The 19,093-nt window shown below is 43.5% G+C and overlaps 3 protein-coding genes across 11 annotated transcripts in view; 2 read left to right on the top strand and 1 right to left on the bottom strand.

The window, feature by feature from the left end:
* ABCC1 (ATP binding cassette subfamily C member 1 (ABCC1 blood group)) overlaps nucleotides 1-1,661 on the bottom strand; it is a 57,273-nt gene extending 55,612 nt beyond the window's left edge. Inside the window, exon 1 of one of the 3 annotated variants that reach the window (XM_063344037.1) lies at nucleotides 1,417-1,661. In XM_063344037.1, the coding sequence (XP_063200107.1) occupies nucleotides 1,417-1,464 (48 nt within the window). In that variant the 5' untranslated portion in view covers nucleotides 1,465-1,661. Of the gene's footprint in view, nucleotides 1-756; nucleotides 772-1,416 lie in introns of those variants that run through there. The other 2 variants (XM_063344038.1, XM_063344039.1) reach the window with 2 other exon arrangements.
* A 3,699-nt stretch (nucleotides 1,662-5,360) lies between these two features.
* CEP20 (centrosomal protein 20) lies at nucleotides 5,361-12,169 on the top strand. Of its 5 annotated transcripts, none has more exons than XM_063343845.1 (5): nucleotides 5,361-5,453; nucleotides 5,962-6,159; nucleotides 7,349-7,433; nucleotides 8,242-8,384; nucleotides 11,682-12,157. In XM_063343845.1, exons 1-5 carry the CDS (start codon nucleotides 5,426-5,428, stop codon nucleotides 11,756-11,758), a joined length of 531 nt encoding a protein of 176 aa, XP_063199915.1. In that variant the 5' UTR covers nucleotides 5,361-5,425; the 3' UTR covers nucleotides 11,759-12,157. The 5 variants fall into 5 exon arrangements, with proteins under 5 accessions (XP_063199915.1, XP_063199917.1, XP_063199920.1 ...); XM_063343847.1 differs by having other exon boundaries at nucleotides 8,245-8,384; nucleotides 11,682-12,155; XM_063343848.1 differs by lacking the exon at nucleotides 5,962-6,159 and having other exon boundaries at nucleotides 5,384-5,453; nucleotides 11,682-12,169.
* Nucleotides 12,170-17,990: 5,821 nt separating this feature from the next.
* MYH11 (myosin heavy chain 11) overlaps nucleotides 17,991-19,093 on the top strand; it is a 61,786-nt gene continuing 60,683 nt past the window's right edge. For all 3 annotated transcript variants that reach the window (XM_063343595.1, XM_063343594.1, XM_063343596.1), the window contains exon 1: nucleotides 17,991-18,087. The gene's annotated coding sequence lies outside the window, so the exon portion shown is untranslated. The remainder of the gene's footprint in view (nucleotides 18,088-19,093) is intronic.

Genomic DNA, 19,093 nt, shown 5'->3' with positions numbered 1-19,093 from the left:
AGTTCTTGCTTCTACCTGATGTTTCAATTCCACCATTCAAAGAACTGGCAGCTCTTTTTCACAAAAATACTACTCTTTCAAGTCAGTTTTTTCATAAAATGAATTCTGAAACATATATTCTCTAAAGCTCTTCAAGTACAATGTCTCATCCTGAGAGAGGAAGAAAATACATCTCATGACAACTTATTTAGCCACTTCTGAGAAACCCAAAAAGTAGCAGAAAAGATATATGAACTTAAACAATGTAAGAGCAGGTTAAGAGAGTCACTTTTGATCAGTTGAAAAAGCTAAATATCGTAAAGTCTTAATGATTTTAATAATATTTGCTGAGGAATATTTTAATGGTTCTTGAGATAAATAGTACAATGACATTTGTTGAGATATATGATTTCATTATTTTTTTACTAGTAAGGTAGCTCATTTGCTCAATACTATTTGGCAAATACCCTATGAATATGTGAGAAGTTCTTTGAACAGTCTAAGAAAATCCATGTGTTTCCCACTTAACTCACATGTTACTTTCAGTAGCTCTCACCCCCTCATTTATTTATATGTTTTTTAAAACTTCCAGCTCTCTCCTCCCTTCCTCCACACAGCCTCCTTCTCCATATAACCTGTTTCCTCCTTAGAAAGATTTTCACAACCCTCCTGCCCTCCCAGAGGCCTCCCTGCTGCCTGCACCTGCTGCCTCTACAGAGGAACCCTGTGTCTCAGCTGAGCGGGACGCACACACTGCAGCGCGTCCACATCACTCACCTTTGCATAGCTGTTTTTTTGAGTTCACCCACCGCGGGCTGCGCTCACCACTCTTCATTAAGGAAGAGCAAAAATATTGCTATGCAAACGTGCAATACAGCTGCTAGCCTGCAGAAAGCCTGTCTTTGGCCTCCTTCACAGGACAGCACGCCACCCTTCAGCAGGACGGCAGCAGTCACCGTTATTATTACCCGCACAGCCCTGAGTAACGCAGACGAGCGGCCAAAAGCGGCTGCTCCGGTGACTCGGGAACTGCTCTCCAGTCTCTCAGACAAGCTCTCCTCACCAGTTCCCCCCCCCGCCAAGAGCTTCCCTCACGGAAGCCCCGCACACGAGGCACGCCAGCTCCCGCTCTGCGACCCGGCCCCGGGGACATCGCGCCCACGCGGGGACCGGCGAGCTCCCGGCCACGGCCCTGCCCCGCCGCCCAGCCCGCGGCCGCTCGGTGCCGGTGCTCCCGCACGCCCGGCGGGGGCGCGCCGCAGCCCCCCGCGCTCCGCCCGAGGTGAGCACCGGCACGGGAGGATCCCTCTCCCCAACACCGGCCGGACGGCCCGCGACCATCCCCGACCTAGCCGCCTCCCCGCCATCCCTCAGTGCCGACACCGGCGGCAGCCGCCGCCGAGCCGACACCTCGCGGCCCCCCATCCCACCGCTCACCCAGAAGGGCTCGTAGGCGTCCGCGCTGCAGAAGCTCTCGATCCCCATGGGGCGCGGCGAGGCGACCGCAGGGCGACCGCGGCAGCGCTGCGCTTCCCCCTCCGCACCTCTCCGTGCCCGGGCGGCGGCGGGCGGAGATGGGCCGGCAGCGCCAGCCCGGCGCCCTGATTGGCTCCGCGGTCACGGGGATGCCGAGCCCCACCACCGCCCGCGCTGCGCAGCCCCGCCTTGGCGGGGGCGGGCGGCGCGCCCCAGCCCGGCCCGGCGGCGTCCCGCGGGTCGCCCATCGCCTCCGCAGACGCGGTGGCCCGGGGCGAAGGAGGGGCCAGGGAGGCTGCGAGCGCGGCCGGAGCCCGACACGTGCTGTTTTGTTCAACGGAGAAATCCCCCGCGCACCCGTCAGGGTGGCCGGGGCGGAAGCGCTTCCCCCCCCCTCCCCGGCGCACCTCCGCCTCCCTCCCCGTGTCGGCGGCACCCGGTACTGCCCGCCCTCGGCAGCGAACCCCCACACGCACCGCCGGCCACGGACGCACCTGCCCGCCGGGCTCGACCGGAGCCACCGGCGGGGATCACGGCATACCCCTCCCCGTGACACTGCTCCGGCCCCGGGGCACAGGGCCGCCCCGTGGAGAGGCACCGCAGTGCCCTGCCAGCACCCGGGGGACGGGGACAGGGCACCGTCCTCAGGGAAGGCCACAGTGGAAGCTGAGGGTCACCTTCAAATATTTCATTTTTCATCGTGAACCAGTTAAACTGGTTTCAAAATCCTGAACTAGTTCCAGTTGACAAGCGTGAACTGAGACTGAACCAAAATAACCTCATCCACAACCAAGTTTGCACCAAAATAGGTACCAGTTGAAACAACTGCACAGCCCGTAGGGTTGCGTTTGGTTGTGTCTCACTCTGCGCTCTTCACATCCCATTTAAAATGCATCGATTAAACCCACAGCGTCCACACTCAGCTGACTATCGCACCCACTAGAATCCAGCTGGAGTATGGATGGCGCATATGTAGGAATGGCATCATACCCTGCAGGAAAGAGCAGGGTGGTTACATACTACTGTACGGTAACATCTGAAAGCGTTAATCACACAAGTTACATAAAGAACCTCAATTTGAAATGTTCTTTTGCATCCAGAGCAATTACAGTAACAAGCAAAGTTGTTAGAAGAGAGAGGGGTCTCATTTGTCTAATGTATAACCAAAAATCAAGCATCACATGTACAAAAAGTGTATCACAGATTGGTCTTTACTCACCTGCACACTCCGCTGCAGTTTCAGAGCTGTGCTGGTGGCCAGCTGTGGCCCAACTGTCCATCCGACTGCAACATTTCCGGTCTGTCCCCCCAGCTCTCTCACTCCCAAGGTGTCAGGTTGAGGGGCAGCAGAGTTCAGCCCACAGCAAGGTCACGTATGCCTTGGTGAATGGAGCAGAATCATCACAGAAAGAGCAAACCAAACAAATCGGGTGCTGGAAGCTGTACAAGTTTGTGTCAGTTTAGCCCATACCTTATTTCATACCATATTAAAATCTTTATAGTAAATGTTGAAGTTCGATTCCCCCTATTTTTATTAAGAATATTTCTGTCCTGTTTTATGGACTCTCTACGTTCATCTCAAAATCATAATAAATAACTTGGTGGGCTGGTTTTTGATTTCTTGATCCTCACTGTGACTCCTTTTGAAAAAGTTACATCACAATCTCCAAGGTCTGTCATCCTACTGCCCCTTGGCTGTAAGGAATACTTTTTTTCCCCCCTGGCTGCGCATATAAATGCTAATAGCTCTGACAATTAATACAGTTGGAAGAGCTTTTCTTTTGTAATAGCACTATTAATAGCATAGTAAACCAGAAAAAATGTTAAACAGATAATACAACCTCTAAGAGTTTACACTTTTACACATATTCTATGCGTAAAAATGGAACGTAAACTTATAGTTGAAATGATACAGCAGAAAATTATTTAGGATATGGAGATCATATCACAGGAGTTGTTCCAAACAAGAAGACAGTAAATAAGCATGAAGTGAGGAGGGTTCCACCCATTTTTTTTTCCCTCAAGATACTCTTGTATGCTAAAAGACTAATGAAACTTAAGTTATGCTTTCAGGATTCAAACTTTCCAAGTACTTCAATATAATATTTTTTTTCAGCCTCAAACTGTCCCTGTACCATGTACAGGGTCACGTACCACGTTAATAATGTTTCTCATCAAATAAAGATACTTGGATCTGCACCTCAAATTAGTTCCCTTACAACTAGTTCCATCTTCTTCCCTTAGCAACTCTAAAATACAGCAACACCACCACAGATTTTAAACAAAGTACAGTCAAAATGCCGAGTAAATAATAAAATGTCAGGGGAAGCAGAAGAGTTCATAAGCAACATGTAACAGACTCAAAGTATTTGTTGTGGAGGAGAAAAAATGGAACTGACACAAACCTGCAGAGAGATACAAAAGCAAGATCCCAGACTACCAGGCAGTCATTGCATGTGAATTTCGCAAACCATTGTTGTAACAGCATCTTTTAAAACACAGATTAATATATAAAATAGAAACTGCAAACTTATTTTATTAGGTGTTTCCTTGCAATCAGAAGCCTCCCCCCCAAATTCTATTTTGGACTCTGAACCTTGCTTTGTAGGATACAAATGAAAGCTGTATAGGAAATACAGGGTGGAAAAGAACAACAACTAATCAACCAGAAATTAGATGTAAGAGAATATTGACCCACAACAACATGGAAAGATTTTGAAGGATGCAGAGAAAAATGTTTTGGTTGCAAAAGTATCACGCGTGTTAAAAGTAAATGGTTGTTCATCACCAGATTTGCACCAGGGATCTGGGCAGCAGACTTGGGCAGAGGCACGCACTACTGCTGACTCACTGAAAGAAACTGATGTGTTAAAGGAACAAATTAACTTCACCATTACTTCTGAAGACTTCTTTTTTCCTGAAATTAATTTATTGGCCCCTGCCAGAAGTTCTCTGGAAGCTCAGAATATAAACATTTGCTTCAAAAGGAAACGTAAAAAAAACACCAACAACCACCCAACAATAAAAAACCCCACCCCACACTTCAAGGCCATAAGTGGTTTACTGCTTAAGAAGACTCACATTTTCCTTCAAGCCCAAGCAGGCTGCTCCATCTAGACCATGACAAATGCAGTTTGTTCATCCACACTGGCTGCATTTCCTTTGGGAAATACTGAATACGTTCATGAAGTAAACACTGCCGACTCATCCCAGCAACACGAAGCACATACACGTGCCTCCAGACACATCAGCGCTCCTCACAGACTCGCAAAACACCCAGTATACAGTTACATTTTGGCAAGAGCTTTTAAGCTTTTAAGCAAGAGCTCATCCTAGGCAAGTCCTTTTGATTGAAAGTTCATCTTTCAGTGACTCAGTACAAAACTCCTCCGCTACACATCACAGAGAAACTCTCACTCATTCCCCACGTTTCCTTTTTTTCATTATTTGTTTTTCCCTCCATATAAAGCACATTGACAGAACTACAGAGGGGAAAAAAAGATTAAAAAAATACAGGAACCCTGGAATGCCGCCCACTCCCCCACCGCAGCTGACAGGGCTGCACCGCCGGGCACGGGCAGCATCCCGAGCGGTAACTACAGATACACCACGTACAGGTTCTGCTCATTATTTCACCCCGGCCTGACCGTGCCTGGCAGCAGAGGGGAATCACCCCCGGGGCCGCGGGAGCTGCTCCCCGGGTGAGGGGGACCCCGGTCCCTCAGGCCCCGGCGCTCCCCCGCGGGGAGCGCACAACCCCGCCCGCGGGGAGCGCGCCGTCCCCCGCTCGAACTGCACGCACCACCCCTCGGCGTTGTCCCATTGGCTGGAGCGCGTCCCTTGGCGTGCTCCAGCCAATGGAACAGCGCCGGGGGGCGGTGTCCCCGCCCCACCCAGCGCTGCGCCTGCGCAGTGGCCGCCTGCGGCCGCCGGGCTGTCGCATCCGGGTCCTTGGGGCGGCCGTTGGGCGATGGCGACGATAGCGGAGCTGAAAGCAGGTTGTGAGGGTGGAGGGGTGCCGGAGAGGGTGGGGAGCCCCCGGGGGTCGGCGGAGGCGCCTCGGACCACCCCAAAGGGCGGGCAGATGGCCTTTCCCCGTGCATCCGGCCGCCGGTTGGGCCTGGTAGTCGCCCCGGGCGCTAATGGGGGCCGCCGGCTCCTCACACCGCCCGTCGGGGAGCCGCAGGAGAAACGACCTCCACACAAGCACTCCGACCCTGTCATTTATCTTGGCCTTTCAAGATAAGGCCCTTCAAGAATCTAGGTTTTCACTCGTTAAAAACATCTTGGTCCAGTAACGTCTCGCTTCTGAAATGTCTAGAACGTATGTTTACTGCTAAAAAATACATATCTAACGTTCCTAGTGATGTTACCTACTGGCATATGCACAGGTGCGGATATCTTTTATTTCACTGTGAATATGCCAAAATTATGTTTATATTGTGGCAGATAAATGCTGCTTGAATATGTTTGGCTTTATATTAACAGATCTTTTTGTGGTAATAGTTTTAAGGGACACACTGGAAAAAAGAGGTGCTCTTGGACAAATAAAAGCAAGGATCAGAGCTGAAGTTTTTAATGCGCTGGATGACCAAAGTGAACCACGGCCACCACTGTCTCGTGAAAATCTCTTAATCAATGAACTAATTCGTGAATACCTGGAATATAACAAATATAAATACGCAGCATCTGTTTTGACTGCAGGTATTGGAGCTGAATTTTGGTTGTCATCACTCTATTAATAGCCATTTACTGTTTGGTTGAGTAATTCCACCGATACTATGAAATTAACAAGCAGGACCAAGCTACACAGTCTTATCTTCCCTTGGAAATAAATAAGATACGAACGCTCTCTCCACAGCTTTACTTGCAGCATTAAGCCACATCATACCATTAGTTTTCAAGAAAACTTACCTTTTGCTCCTTATCCTTGAGGAAAATGCTTTCATAGAGTGGTTGATGCAAGAAGAAGACGACTTGCTAGCAGCCTGCAAAATCAAAATACCTTTCGTGAAATGTCCACTTTTGTTTTGGAAAATGGCTAACAATATTTTTAAAGCATATATCACTTTTTTTTCTCATTGGCATTTGGTTAAGATAAAAAAATAGAAATCCTACGAATGAACAAAATTTCTTTGAGGAATAATTTAAATTAAAGTAATGCATACATAAAGTAGTTGATGCTCTGAATTACAGCAATTCTGGTAACTCATGCATATAGACTGTATCAGAAACGTGGTTAGATGTCATCAGCTTAAATAACTAAAGAAGGTCCATATTTTTTAATAACTGCAGTTAAGTATTATTGTTACTGGCTGTGCTAAAATACCAATATTTGAGAGCTGTTTAGACTACAACTTCTAAATAGTAGCCGTAGTTTATAAGGTACAACACTTATTTATTTTTGCAGCTATTGCTCACTTGTATGTGAAATTTGAAGTTCTGTAGTTGTGCTTAGATACAGTAATTACATTTGCTATTAAATAATTTGATATATTTCACTCTATTAAAATTACAGGCTCAAAGTTTCATCTTGACAAGAGGGAACAGAGACAGTTAATGTATGGAATCTGTTTGATAACAGTACTTCTTTAGAGAAAGAGCTGCTTGCCTCATTAATTTATCTTTATATTGTAAGACTTCTTTAATATTTTTCTTGGATTCCTTTACAGAAGATAAAACTTGTAATATGGTATTGTAAATTATATGAATATGACGCACTAATGTTTAAGTGAGTTTTCCTGGAATTATAATATACTGTTAGATATTAATAGTCTAAAAGGGAGGTGTGCGCTATCATTCTCTTTTGAGGTCTCCTGATCAGTATTTAAAAGTTAATTGGTGGTGTTTTTCTTACCAGTCTTAAGAATTTTGGGGAAATCTCTTTTTCCAGAATCTGGACAGCCTGAAGTGCCCTTGGATAGACAGTTTCTTGCCAAAGAGCTGAACGTAGTTGAAGACACAAATGGAAAATCAGTGTAAGGAGTGATTTTGGAATGCACATTATATTCTGTTTTGCATATACTTTTGTCTTTAGTGTTATTACAAATCACATATAAACGTTCTCACTAATTGAAATGTGACTAGATGACATTTTTCCTCTGACATGCTGGATTCAAACTCGCAACGTCAAACATAGGGCTGTTTTCAAACATACTCAAAACTAACATTTAATTCTGCCAACTCTATATCATTCTCCAGATAGTATACTTGCACACCAAACTCTTATCAGTACAGTCTTTCCTACAGTCAGAAGTAGAAAACAGATACACTCCACATATCAGTTGCTTTGTAGAGCAATATAAAGATTATTGTACTCTGAGATTAGATATAAACTGACAGTGCTCTGATACGACTGCATTAATGACCTATGGTAGCAAAGCAGGTTTAAACACGTTCAGCGTTCTCTGTAGCTTGTGCTGTCAAAATCTGTGAGGTGCTTAGGAAGAATCGGGTTTGGGATGTGCAGCCTGCCAAAGTCTGATCCTTTACTGCAGGAGTGAGAAAATGGATCTGTGTTCTTGTGCAAAGCACACTCTGGTTCTTCACCTGCAGGGAATCTGCAGCTTAGCTGAGAGTGTCTCTTAGTGCGAGAGTGTTGGTGTTCAGGGTGGGCTTCGGTCTGTGCTTATTTATATAATGATGCGTGGCATAATGTATTTTAAAAAATTAAAGACATCGGTACATATTCTAGAAGTAAACATTAAGGTCTCAGAAGCGCTAAGAAAAGGGTGGGTTTTTAATGCTCAGTATTTCATAGACTGCTTTTGTCATTTCTCTTTTAAGCAGACCTCTCTTGTACGGAATTATCTCTCATTTCTTACATGGTGGTAAAGAAGAAAGTATCCAGAATACCCTTCCAAAAGTGTCTTTACTGAATTATCCAAAGCAGAACCTTGGCAAAGCACCTACTGAGAGAAATCAAAAAGGTGGGTGTGGGTAGGGGGTAATTTTTGCAAGTTTCATTTGTGACTAGATTTTCTATATGATGCATACGCTTACAACAGTATAAACATGCAGATGGACATAGTGCCTCTCCTTCTCTGTGCAAGGAATGCTTTGAGGTGACACCTCTTTTGTAGGAAAAATTCTTCAGCAGAACGGGGTTTATACCTCAAAAATACCATTAAGCTGTGTGACTTGACCATACCTGTCGCTCATATATTCATTTAAGAAAGATCTTACCACATCCAACTCAAGAAAGACCCACCCATGATTTCTAAAACAAACAATATATGTGCCTTGGTTTAAATAAGTGACCAACTGTCGCATACGGAAATATTTGAAAAATGGTTGTGATTTAGCAGCGATTCAAAATTTGTTAATGATTTGCGGTAGATCAAGAGGTTGAATTTTAGCAGCACTCAATCATTAACTAATTTAAAGATTTACAAAGTGATTTAACAAAATAATTGAACAGCGACGTAATTACAGATCCGAAGATGACAAGATTCACACTAACTTACTATAAGGTATCCCAAATCAATACATACACATGCGAGCAAAAGCACAGATCTCAAACTAATGCATATACATATAAGTAAAGCATATGAGTGTGCACACACAACGTGCCGCGGTCTATAACTGCTGAGATCAAAGATCCCTTAATATCACATGACTCTAGTGAGTCGTCAGGTACCCCTTTTAAGTCCTACGTGCGCACGAACAAGTGGAAGAATATCCACATCCATAAAGCTAATGTGTGTATCATAAACATGTAAGTGGAGAGGTGGATGAAAGAGAGCTTCATTAAAAATTTCCCTTTTCTCAAGTTTAGAGTAAATACAGTGCATCAGCATTCCTCAACGGGCAATAATTGAGACTTGAGAGGGGTTGACGCACCCTGGCTGCCTAATTCTCAAGATGTCTGCCTGAGCAGCATCCCATCTCAGGGGAGATACTGGCCACAGCCCACTGTGAATCAGAAGAGCTTAAAGGGTCTTTACTAGAATCTCTACTCATAGGATCCTAGATAATTTGCTTTCATTGGGTACTTTTTCAGTCTTTCCCAGCTCAGACAATGGAACATTCCGGTACGTTCCACTGGTTACTGAAGCCCAGAACTTGCTAGGTCTTGGGGTCCTGGTATTTCCCCCTCCATGGCCACGATCTGTATGTTGTCAGAAGTGATCAATTGTAGCTACTACTTTCAAACGGCAGGAGCCATTGGGACCAAGTACACTAAGGGGTTGCCACAGCGTTCCGGTCTGTTGCTCTCCACCTTTTCTTTCATGTTAGACCATTATGTATTGTTCTCGTCCATGTGGCCCAGGTGGGGAGGAAATCATGCCAAGTGCCGAGACGCCTAAAAGGAGGGCAGGGGGGTTGCACCACCACACTAACTTACACCAACTCTTACATTTGCTTCTCTCTGCCAGTATGCTAATGGCACAGCATATACAGCATACAAATCTGATTGCCCTTGGAAGTGCTTGACTGGCCTTCGAATGTGTCAGTAGTAGAACTTTCTTATGTGGGAACATATTTTATTTATAAAGCAGACATTTTTAAATATTGCAGACAGCCAAATTTGTATAATTTCTCAACAGTGCAGGGTACAGTGAATGTCGTGTTACCTTGTGGTAGTGGTAGTTACTTGTTAGCTACTAGAGGGAAGGGGAAAAACCTAATTGTTTAGGTTTATTCTACCAAGAGTTAAAAACAGCTGTGCTGTTCTAATTTGTAGATGGCAGGATATCTGTCATGCCATTTATGCTTTTAGAAACAGAGATTTACTGCTCAGCAGTTGCTGGTAAAGACCTGAAAATATTAATATCCCAATTCTCAGTATCAGAAAGGTCATCCACCAAACCGCTTTACCATTTCCCTAAAAGTTTGACTGGCCAAATTGTACGCCCTTATACTACTACAACTCTGGAATGGCTCAGCTGGAGACAGTCTTATTACATTGGCAATTTAATACAAGAATTTAACCTAATTTCTCAGTAAAATATATTAAACAGCAGGTGTATCTCTGTTTCTCATCTGTTCTAACTTACCTAGTTTCTATAGAAAGTTCTTAACTGTTTAGCTGTCAGTTCTGCATATGGGCATAAGCCTTTTCCGAGGACATAATTCACATCCCATTGACTGCAGAAGCCTAAATTCCGAGTTCATTGCTCTCTAGTAGAACACTGCTAAATCTCATTTTTCCTTTCTGGTCTGCTTTTTGACTGGTTACAATTAGTACCGCCTAAGCTACAGAATGAAAGGGATTATTGGTCCAGTTTTTTCCTTCAAAGAGTCTGCCTCACTTTCTACTGTGAGAATTTAGTACTACCAGCTATTTCTTTTGTATCCAAAAATATGAAAAATATGAGGCCTGAGATATTACTGACATCTAAAAAGTGTGAGAGTACTGAACACCTTTCCTAACAGTTAATTCACTGAGGCAATGTTGTTTCTCTTCTGCCAGAAGGGGGGGCTGAAGAAATAAAATTTCAATACCAGAACTGCTATAAATTATCTTTGTTAGAAAATAATTATTCCTATCAGAAATTTCTCCATTTTCAAAACAAACTCAGTGTACAGAAGAATTGTTTTTAAAGTATAACTTTGTACCTGAGTTCTGAAATTGACTCTGTGCAGGGTCACCTTGCCCTGCTGACTCCAATATAATTTCACATGGGGATTTACGTATTTAGAGTTAGTTACAAAACTCTGAATTAATCGTAAGACATGACAGCACATTGCTTTTTGAAATAAACAAAAATATAACAGCTTTAAGGCTTTTAACCTTTAAGTAACTATAGCCTGAAATTATTTTCTCTATGTGTTTGTGGAATATGTCAGTGGAGACCTAAAAGCAGTGGGTTTAAGATACTAATTATCTGGCTATTTTAATTATGCTGCATATTAAGGTAATCAAGTGCATTCATAAACTCAACCCTCCAAGTCTCATATTTAACATCTAACTTGCTTTTCGTATTAGAAGTTACCTTGCTTGTTTAGTTGAATGAATATTCCAATAAACTAGTACACAGACTCTGAATCCTGATAAAACATGTGGAATGTGGTGTTTCTGTTAATTCATTCACTATAACTGAGTTGAAGTTGTCTGAAATCTAATCTTTAGTAATGCATTGCATGGAAAAATAAATTTGTAAAATTGCCTCAGTTTCCTATGATGATATTCTGTATCGGAGTTGACAATAGTAGAAAAATAACACTTATACCTTTGGATCTCCAGATGCGTGAGAATATTTATGTCTGTGTTTCATTTTCAGATAGAATTCCAGAACCAGGAAGGATGGCTGGCACGAGCATCGAAGAGCCCCTTGTTTTACAAAGTATAAACAGATGATATCTTTCATATGCTAATTTCTCATGTAAAGTTCTGTAAGAGTTAATTTAGGAAATTCCTCTTTGTCTAAATTTCCCCAGTATATCCAGTGGGACCATTTCAGCTTGTTAGACATACCCATGAGACAGGATGACAGGGGCATACTTACTGTCAAGGAAAAAAATTTAGCAAAGGCTCTCTTCCTCCAGCGCTGACAGAAGGAAACCTGCACATGAAATCAGATTAGTGAGGCCTGTGGCTAGAATTGGGCCTAAAAATACTGGGTTTACTTTATAAAAATGTATCAAACAACTTATTATTTCTGCACTTTCCATATTATGTTATGTATTTCTGTGTCTTTCCTGTGTTTTTTGAATAAATTTTTTCAGCTTTATTGTGTGAGATATTTTGAAATCGTTTAAACTAAGCACTTCAATCATTCTTCCTTAAGAAGAAGATGCTACTTTTGGATAAGTATGGGAAAATGAATTTGAATAGAAAATAAAAGCGCTTTAGAGGAATAGTTGTTTTTAATTCTCCGGAAGTCAGGACTATATTTATCTTCATGCCAACAAACAAATGAGGGTAAGTCTTCCATCTGGAGTTGCTATAAATTGTACGGTGTAACACTGAGTATATGGGAGGGAAGGAACTTTTGTTTTTTTCTCCAAACGTCACGAAACTCAGAGTCAGGCAAAGCTAAAAATAAAGTTGATAATAGATTACTGATTCCCAGAACTTTTTTTTAGACGAGGTATTTACATGTTTTGAAATTGTAACTTATTTAAAAAAATAGAGGAGTACATCAAAAAATAACAGGTTAGCTATTTTTCTCTGCTCATTTTAACAAAGCGTATAGTTATTAATGTTTCCAGTGGTACTGAGAGGATTTTTGTATAAGTAATTTTTTAGGGTTGCGTTCTTAAAAATCTTAATTGTTAGATAAATGGTACAGTAAGTGGGGAAAAAATAGAGGAAGAGAAGATGAAGTTTGTGAATTTAAGTACTCCAAGTTGTACAGACTGCAAAGTTTTGCCTTAATCTTGATTTGACCCAGGTAGCATTATAGTTGTTTTTTGGGTTTTTTTGATAAGCGGCCTAGCCTCTACTCTAATGTCAGACTGCAGAGAGCAGTTATGGGTTGAAAGGGGAAGTCGCATTTATCCATTTGAAGCCTCAGCAGTGAGCTCATCCCCTTCGTGTGACTGGCAACGCTGCCAGCTCCCCATTTGCTGATTTATGGGTATCTCAGGACTGTTTCCAAGAGGGGAGGACGTGTTTGCTAATACACCTCAGTCAAATCCATCTTTAAATCTTTTGTAGCTTTGCATCAATTGTAATGGACCATTGGGTCAAGCAAGCAAATTTCTCTCTGTGTGCCCTCACTGCCCGCCCTGCACCACCACCACTGTCAGGTTCAACTGCTTGGCTGAAGAGCCAGCCCTGTAAAAACTACCAGCATGGGATTCTGCCTCATTAATAGGGTCTTCCCTGACACGTCAGTGCAAGTATTCACAATAACTGATCTCTCTCTCAATTTCTCTGTCTAAAAACATAGTAGAAAAATGGTCTTCTAAGCCATCATTTGCCAATTACCTTAATTTTGGAAGGAGCTGAAAGTGCCTCTGCGGAAAGTCGCAAAAATGAAGTTTTGAACAATGCAGATATGATTGCTCTGGACACAGAAATCCCTGAAATTTTGGCTTTGGTTTTCCAGAGGTTAAAGTTGTGACTTTGGTTTCTCCGTAAAGCAGTGGGTCAAGTTGTTATGTACATTAGAATCTGAATTGTCTTTTCAAGGACAAGGAAAACGGCTCTGGGAAACACAGACGCTCTAACCTTCCGTGCTATGCAAATCTTGCAGTGTAACCAAAGCCATTCTGTCTGCTTTCTGTCTTCCCACCATAGATCATACAGAAGCTGTCCAGGTGCCACAGATCTCCTTCGGAAATAGATTTTTAGTGGTAGAAATTAAACACAGTTTTTGTTGTGGTGGAAGAGGGCAGAGGGAAGTGTAGCACTTGACTCTTCCCCGAGCACAGGGCTCAGCAGGCTCTCTGTCTCCACAGCCATGAAAGCAGAGGCTGTTACAAGGGTGTGCTCCACTGTGCTTCGAGGTAAAAGCATGTATCCGAAATCAGTAGAAATCCGTTTAAGACAGAGGGAATCTCAGAACTATTTTCCTCGAGGACTGCAGCTTCAGCCCTTTGCCAGGATCCTGCGCAGGGACGGTGGGTGGGAGCCGGCCCCTTCGCTCTTGATGCAACATGCATTTCATCTAATTCCCTTCCAGTACAGATCTGTAGGTTTGGAACAATCTCTTGTTTCAAAGTATAGTCATTGTACAAGCAAATTAAAATCAAATTAAAGCGTATTTCCAGTGATATTTATTTGTACAACAAAGCTTTGAAACGCCTGTGAAAATATACTGGTCTAATCACATTATTAATGGTCTAGCATTTATCCTGACAGTACATGAAATATGAGAGCATCTTTCAAGATGCAGACATGGAGTGAGTCCGATGAATGTCAGGCTTCCTTGCTCGTTAGCTGATGAAGAGGAATTGCAAAGCCTGTGCAATATGGCTGCACTTCAAAAAAAAAAAAAAATCATAATTCCTTAAAAGTTTAAGCTAAGCGAGGTCAGTATTTAGATGAAAATAATCCACAGTCCTAGAGTCACAGGTTCAAGGTTTTAGACATAACTGCCACCTAGGTGAGCATGCACTAAAATTATTTTCTCAAATAATTTAAGAAGCTCCGTCTAGCTTAATTACAGACTGTGACGTCTTGCATTAACTGCCCTTATTCTTTCTACTGACATTAAGAAATTAAAAAAAGAGATAAAAACACATAGAAGTTCGGAGGGTTTAAATGAACAAAATGCGTTTCTGAATAGTATTGGAGATGGAATGCTGTAACTGAGACTGTTATGGAGGGAATTACATTAGAAGAGGCTGTTCTTTGTCTAAGCATGATATCATAAGTGAAGGTGACAAGGAGCCAGTTTGGTGTGGATATCAGATCTAGAAAGCGCTTTGGAAGAACTTAACCCACAAGTTTAAAAAAAAAAAAATAAATTCTTTTAAACCAAATTTTTGCTGTCCCCTAGGATCAGAGGAAACTATGTTTATAGACTCCACAGCATCAGTGCTTTTTCAGAGGTATTAGTTTCTGTCATGCATACGGGGATTTTTTTTCTGAGCTTTATCAACACGCTCCAAGGAGTCGGTTACGCTTTCCTTCCTGAGCGCCCTTTGTATCAAGCCAAATCTTGGTGTCAGTTGATCAGTTTTCCGGAGAGGTGATTATCATCGGGTGATTATGTTTAGGAAAAGAAACCTCAAAATATTTGTTCACACTTGGAAAGACACCCTTTCAGTAGCAGCTGGTGTCCAACTGATTCAGAACTGACCCGTGTGCTTCACACACTTCACTTGACCTGCAGCCAGCATTAATCACAAACCTTAACATTGAGCAGTTGTTGACTATTTCACCTCGTCAGACCACTCTCATGATTAATTGTTCTAGTTTGGACACAGACTGTCCCTCCTGTTCCAAGGGCAGAGCTCGACACAGATGGTTACCCACTGGTACCCCATCAGTTCCAATTACGTATGTCAGTTTAGGGAAACATGGCTGATAAACTTAAGAACATTTTTAAACTAAAAAAATTGCTTACCTGACACACATTATTTAACAAACTAACATCAGCATCTGTGCTTTTCTTTTTTCTCCTCCACTGTATTCAGATTACACCATGGTAAGGCAGCTGAAAGTTGATTTTTTTCCTTCTTGAGCCCTCCGTGGTTGTTTTGTTTTGTTTTGTTTTTTCCCCCTCCTCCTTCCAAGGACAATATTTACAGTGCAAATTCAGCAAGAAGATATTTTAAGGGCAGGCTGCTCAATACTTTATTTTTTCTAGAAAAATAATTAAAACAAATAAACAAATCAGAGGGGGTTAAATAAAGCGTATTTGTTGTCACAAAGGGATTGTCCACTGGGAATCCATGGCTTCCATTTTGCGGCAACTTTGGTTTAAAAAAAAAATAAATACCACAACATTTAGGAAACTCCAACCAGGCTATTACATTAGTATATTCTTACATTAACTTTTAAGTGAAGGTTGGAAGCCATGCTTACACTTACCAGTTCCTACCCCACACGGCTCAAGAGTACAACTGTTTCAGTCCCAGCAGTAGTAATTTTTTTTTTTTTTTTTTTTTTTTTTGGCTTTCCAGCCACATTTAATGTCACATCATATATCACCCTCCACCACTGCCTCTGGTTAAACACACCACTCGGGCAGCAAGCCTGCATGTGCACATGCAGCGGTTTGCAAACCAGCCGGAATAATTTCCACTCCTTTTTAAGCTACTATTAAAATGTGTCTGGTTTTATGAAACAGCTGCATGGGTTTAAAAGGAACTTCTTAGGAGAACTTTGATCAATGTTAAAACAATCATACTTTTCAAAGGATCCCCTTGCATTTCATTATTTTCTATTAATTATATTCCTATTTAAAAGCTAAGTTTGCAACTGAGAAATGGGGGGCAGGGGGGAAACAACAAAAAACCAAACTACCCTGTGAGGAGCTTTCTGCTAACAAGGGCAAGTTTCTTAGATTTACATCCTGGCGATCATTTCCCCTGGCTTTGCTCCAATGCAGTCACACGTGTACGAGTCTGATATGACACTGCTGCCTTTCGGGTGCTGGGAGGGCTTTACAAGGCTGCACAGCAGCCCTGCACCTTGGTGGACACCGACCCTCCACCCGGAAGGACAGGCTGCAGCTGCCGGGACCATGAGACTGTGTTGGCAAATCTGGTCTTCTCCAGCTAAGGCCTGAACATGAGTCTGTACCCAATATTTCTGAAATGTTGCAGGGAAGAAACCCTGATGCTCTTTCCGTCTCTCCTGTTTACCCAAATTTGTTCACCACTGGCCAGAGCGAGAAGAAGGGGCTACAGGTCCACCACACCTGCAAGCCCTGGTACTTTGATCAAGTGACAGCAGAGGTTTTCAGCCCAGCCTCCCCTCATAGCTTTTTTTTTTTAGGATGCCGAGACCAATATGAGCCTCATTCATCTTCCCCAGGAGGGTTTATTTTCCAGAGAGGACAGGGCTGTTGATGTCAGGAGAAATTATTTCACCCAGGACCGTGCTCTGATCCTTTGGGTATACACCATATTTAGTCCGTTGCTGAGAGGGGGTTGTTTCGGTATTTTGTATTTGGCACGTTGATGGGAATTCCTAGAGGATCCTAGCTTTCCCTTTTTGGGATGTCTCCATCCACAGGTCCTACTGCACAAGGCTGTTGGCTACTAGCGAGGGAAGGAGGGGGGACAGACGGGGATTGAAGGTTTGGGGGGTGTGAGGGAGGTTTGATGAGGACCAGATCACTCCCTAACCCCTGCAGGTCTGGCTCCCAGCGCCCTGTCCTCCTCTCCCCCCCAGCGCACGGTGCCTGCTGCCCGTTCTTTCCACCGCATCCCGGGGACTGTTCCCCCTCAGCTATTTATCACTTCTCTTCTTCCTTTTATGGACAGAGGGAGGTATTTCTTATATATGAAAAAGTATTTACAGTGCTTTCTCAGGAACTGAGCTGTGCACCAGATCGCAAAAGAAACTTCGACAAATCTGCTGGGGAGGTGGGAAACAACCCTCTTGCTCCCCAGGGGCAAAAGGAGGCTTAAACCAGCCCCAGGCTCCAAATGTCACATAAACACATGGAGACCCAGAGCAACCTCCACCCACGCACCCCTGCTGTGTTAGGAAAAACTCTCCTCTCCCAAGCAAGCCTTGAACTCAGGGACTTATCTTAGCTCCAAGAAAACACACCGACGGTGGGTAGGAAAACCTCCTGTTCCATGTGGGACCACGTATGTTGTCCTTTTTCTAGGCAGGGGGCCACCAGGGCCGAGGATGCTGCCAAGGCAGGAAGGAGTTAAAGGTCCATTTACTTGGCCAAACAGTTTCACCCTAGGAAAAAGCAAAACATCCAACCTTGTGAGTTAGGGGCACCCATTTCAAGTTAGGGGTACCCTTTTCATGCCTTTCCGAAAGACAGAATCAGCCTGTTTCCCTAACGGGTGGCTTGGGCCAGGGGCAGTAGCCCAGGATCAGGCCCTGCTGGGAATGAGGTCCTTGGCTCAAGGCTGTCTTATTTAACCCAGGTACAGAGAGGATTTTCCAGCAGGACGTGGTTTCCAGGGCCCCTCCCCATTGACAAGATTCTCCTCCTCTATATAGGGAGGCTGCAAAGGCAGTGAGGACTTGGACTGTCCCGGCTGGTGGCTGTACAGGTTCCCGATCTCCAATTCACTCTCTGCTCCCCTAATTGGACGCCTGTGAGTACCGCAGGGGCCGGAGAGCCCGGCTGGGGATGGGGCTGGGGGCTTTGGGATGGAGCCGTTTGGCAAGCTAACTATTACGCTACTTTGCAAACACGGTGAATTAACCCGTAGGTAGTGCATATGAATTAGAAATAGACCTATCAGACACACTCAAACGGTTTATCCTGATTTGCATATTACTGATTGGGTTCTGTTTAAAATGCATGAGAAACCATGCACATTTGAGAGCATGCACAGACCTTCTAGCTTGTTCCTGAGTCACTTCTAACACTGTCATTGCTGAATCGAGCCTTAAAGAGGCTGGCTGCAGAGCACGGGTTACGCTCCGAGCCAGCGGCAGCGTAGCCCGCAAGGTGCTGTGTGCTGCCGGATGGTGTCAGGTCCCCGCTGCGATTGAGCGCCACATGCGTGTTCAGCAAAGAAGAAACCTGGTAGCCTGAGCAGCTGATCATCTTTAATGATTTCTACTTTTTCAGTGCTAATAAAGGAACTTACTGCACTTCCCATGCTGTATAACCAAATAAAATAATTAGCTTGACAGTTACTTGTACTTTAAACAGGGAAAATCCTTCAAAAATAGAAGAAGAAATTGAAGCATTTTTACAAAAATGCCTTAGTATTACATATGTGTGTTTTTAATGTGCTGGGAATAAAGTTTAACGGAAACTGATCTGATAATTCACCGGACTACACTAATTTAAGTAATTTCAAACGTGACGTGCCTTTTTTTTTTTAAAGGGAAAATAGAGCAACAAGCTTCTAACTTTAACAAAATACTGTGAGTAAATTAAAAAGACAGTAGATGGCAGTATAGAAAGCAGCTTCGGTCCCAGAAGTTCACTGGCTTCTTTCACACACGCATCCATAGATATGTATGTGTCTATGTACACATATGTAAATATTGATATGTATTTGAGAGGTGTATGTGTGTGCATAATTAAGAAGCAATATGAGATATTGAAAATATAAGGGAAACGAGAAGGCTTGTCATTATCTAAGT

This window comes from Chroicocephalus ridibundus, chromosome 8 (assembly GCF_963924245.1).
Source record: "Chroicocephalus ridibundus chromosome 8, bChrRid1.1, whole genome shotgun sequence".
NCBI lineage: Eukaryota > Metazoa > Chordata > Aves > Charadriiformes > Laridae > Chroicocephalus > Chroicocephalus ridibundus.
This window is presented reverse-complemented; position numbering and strand designations above follow the sequence as displayed.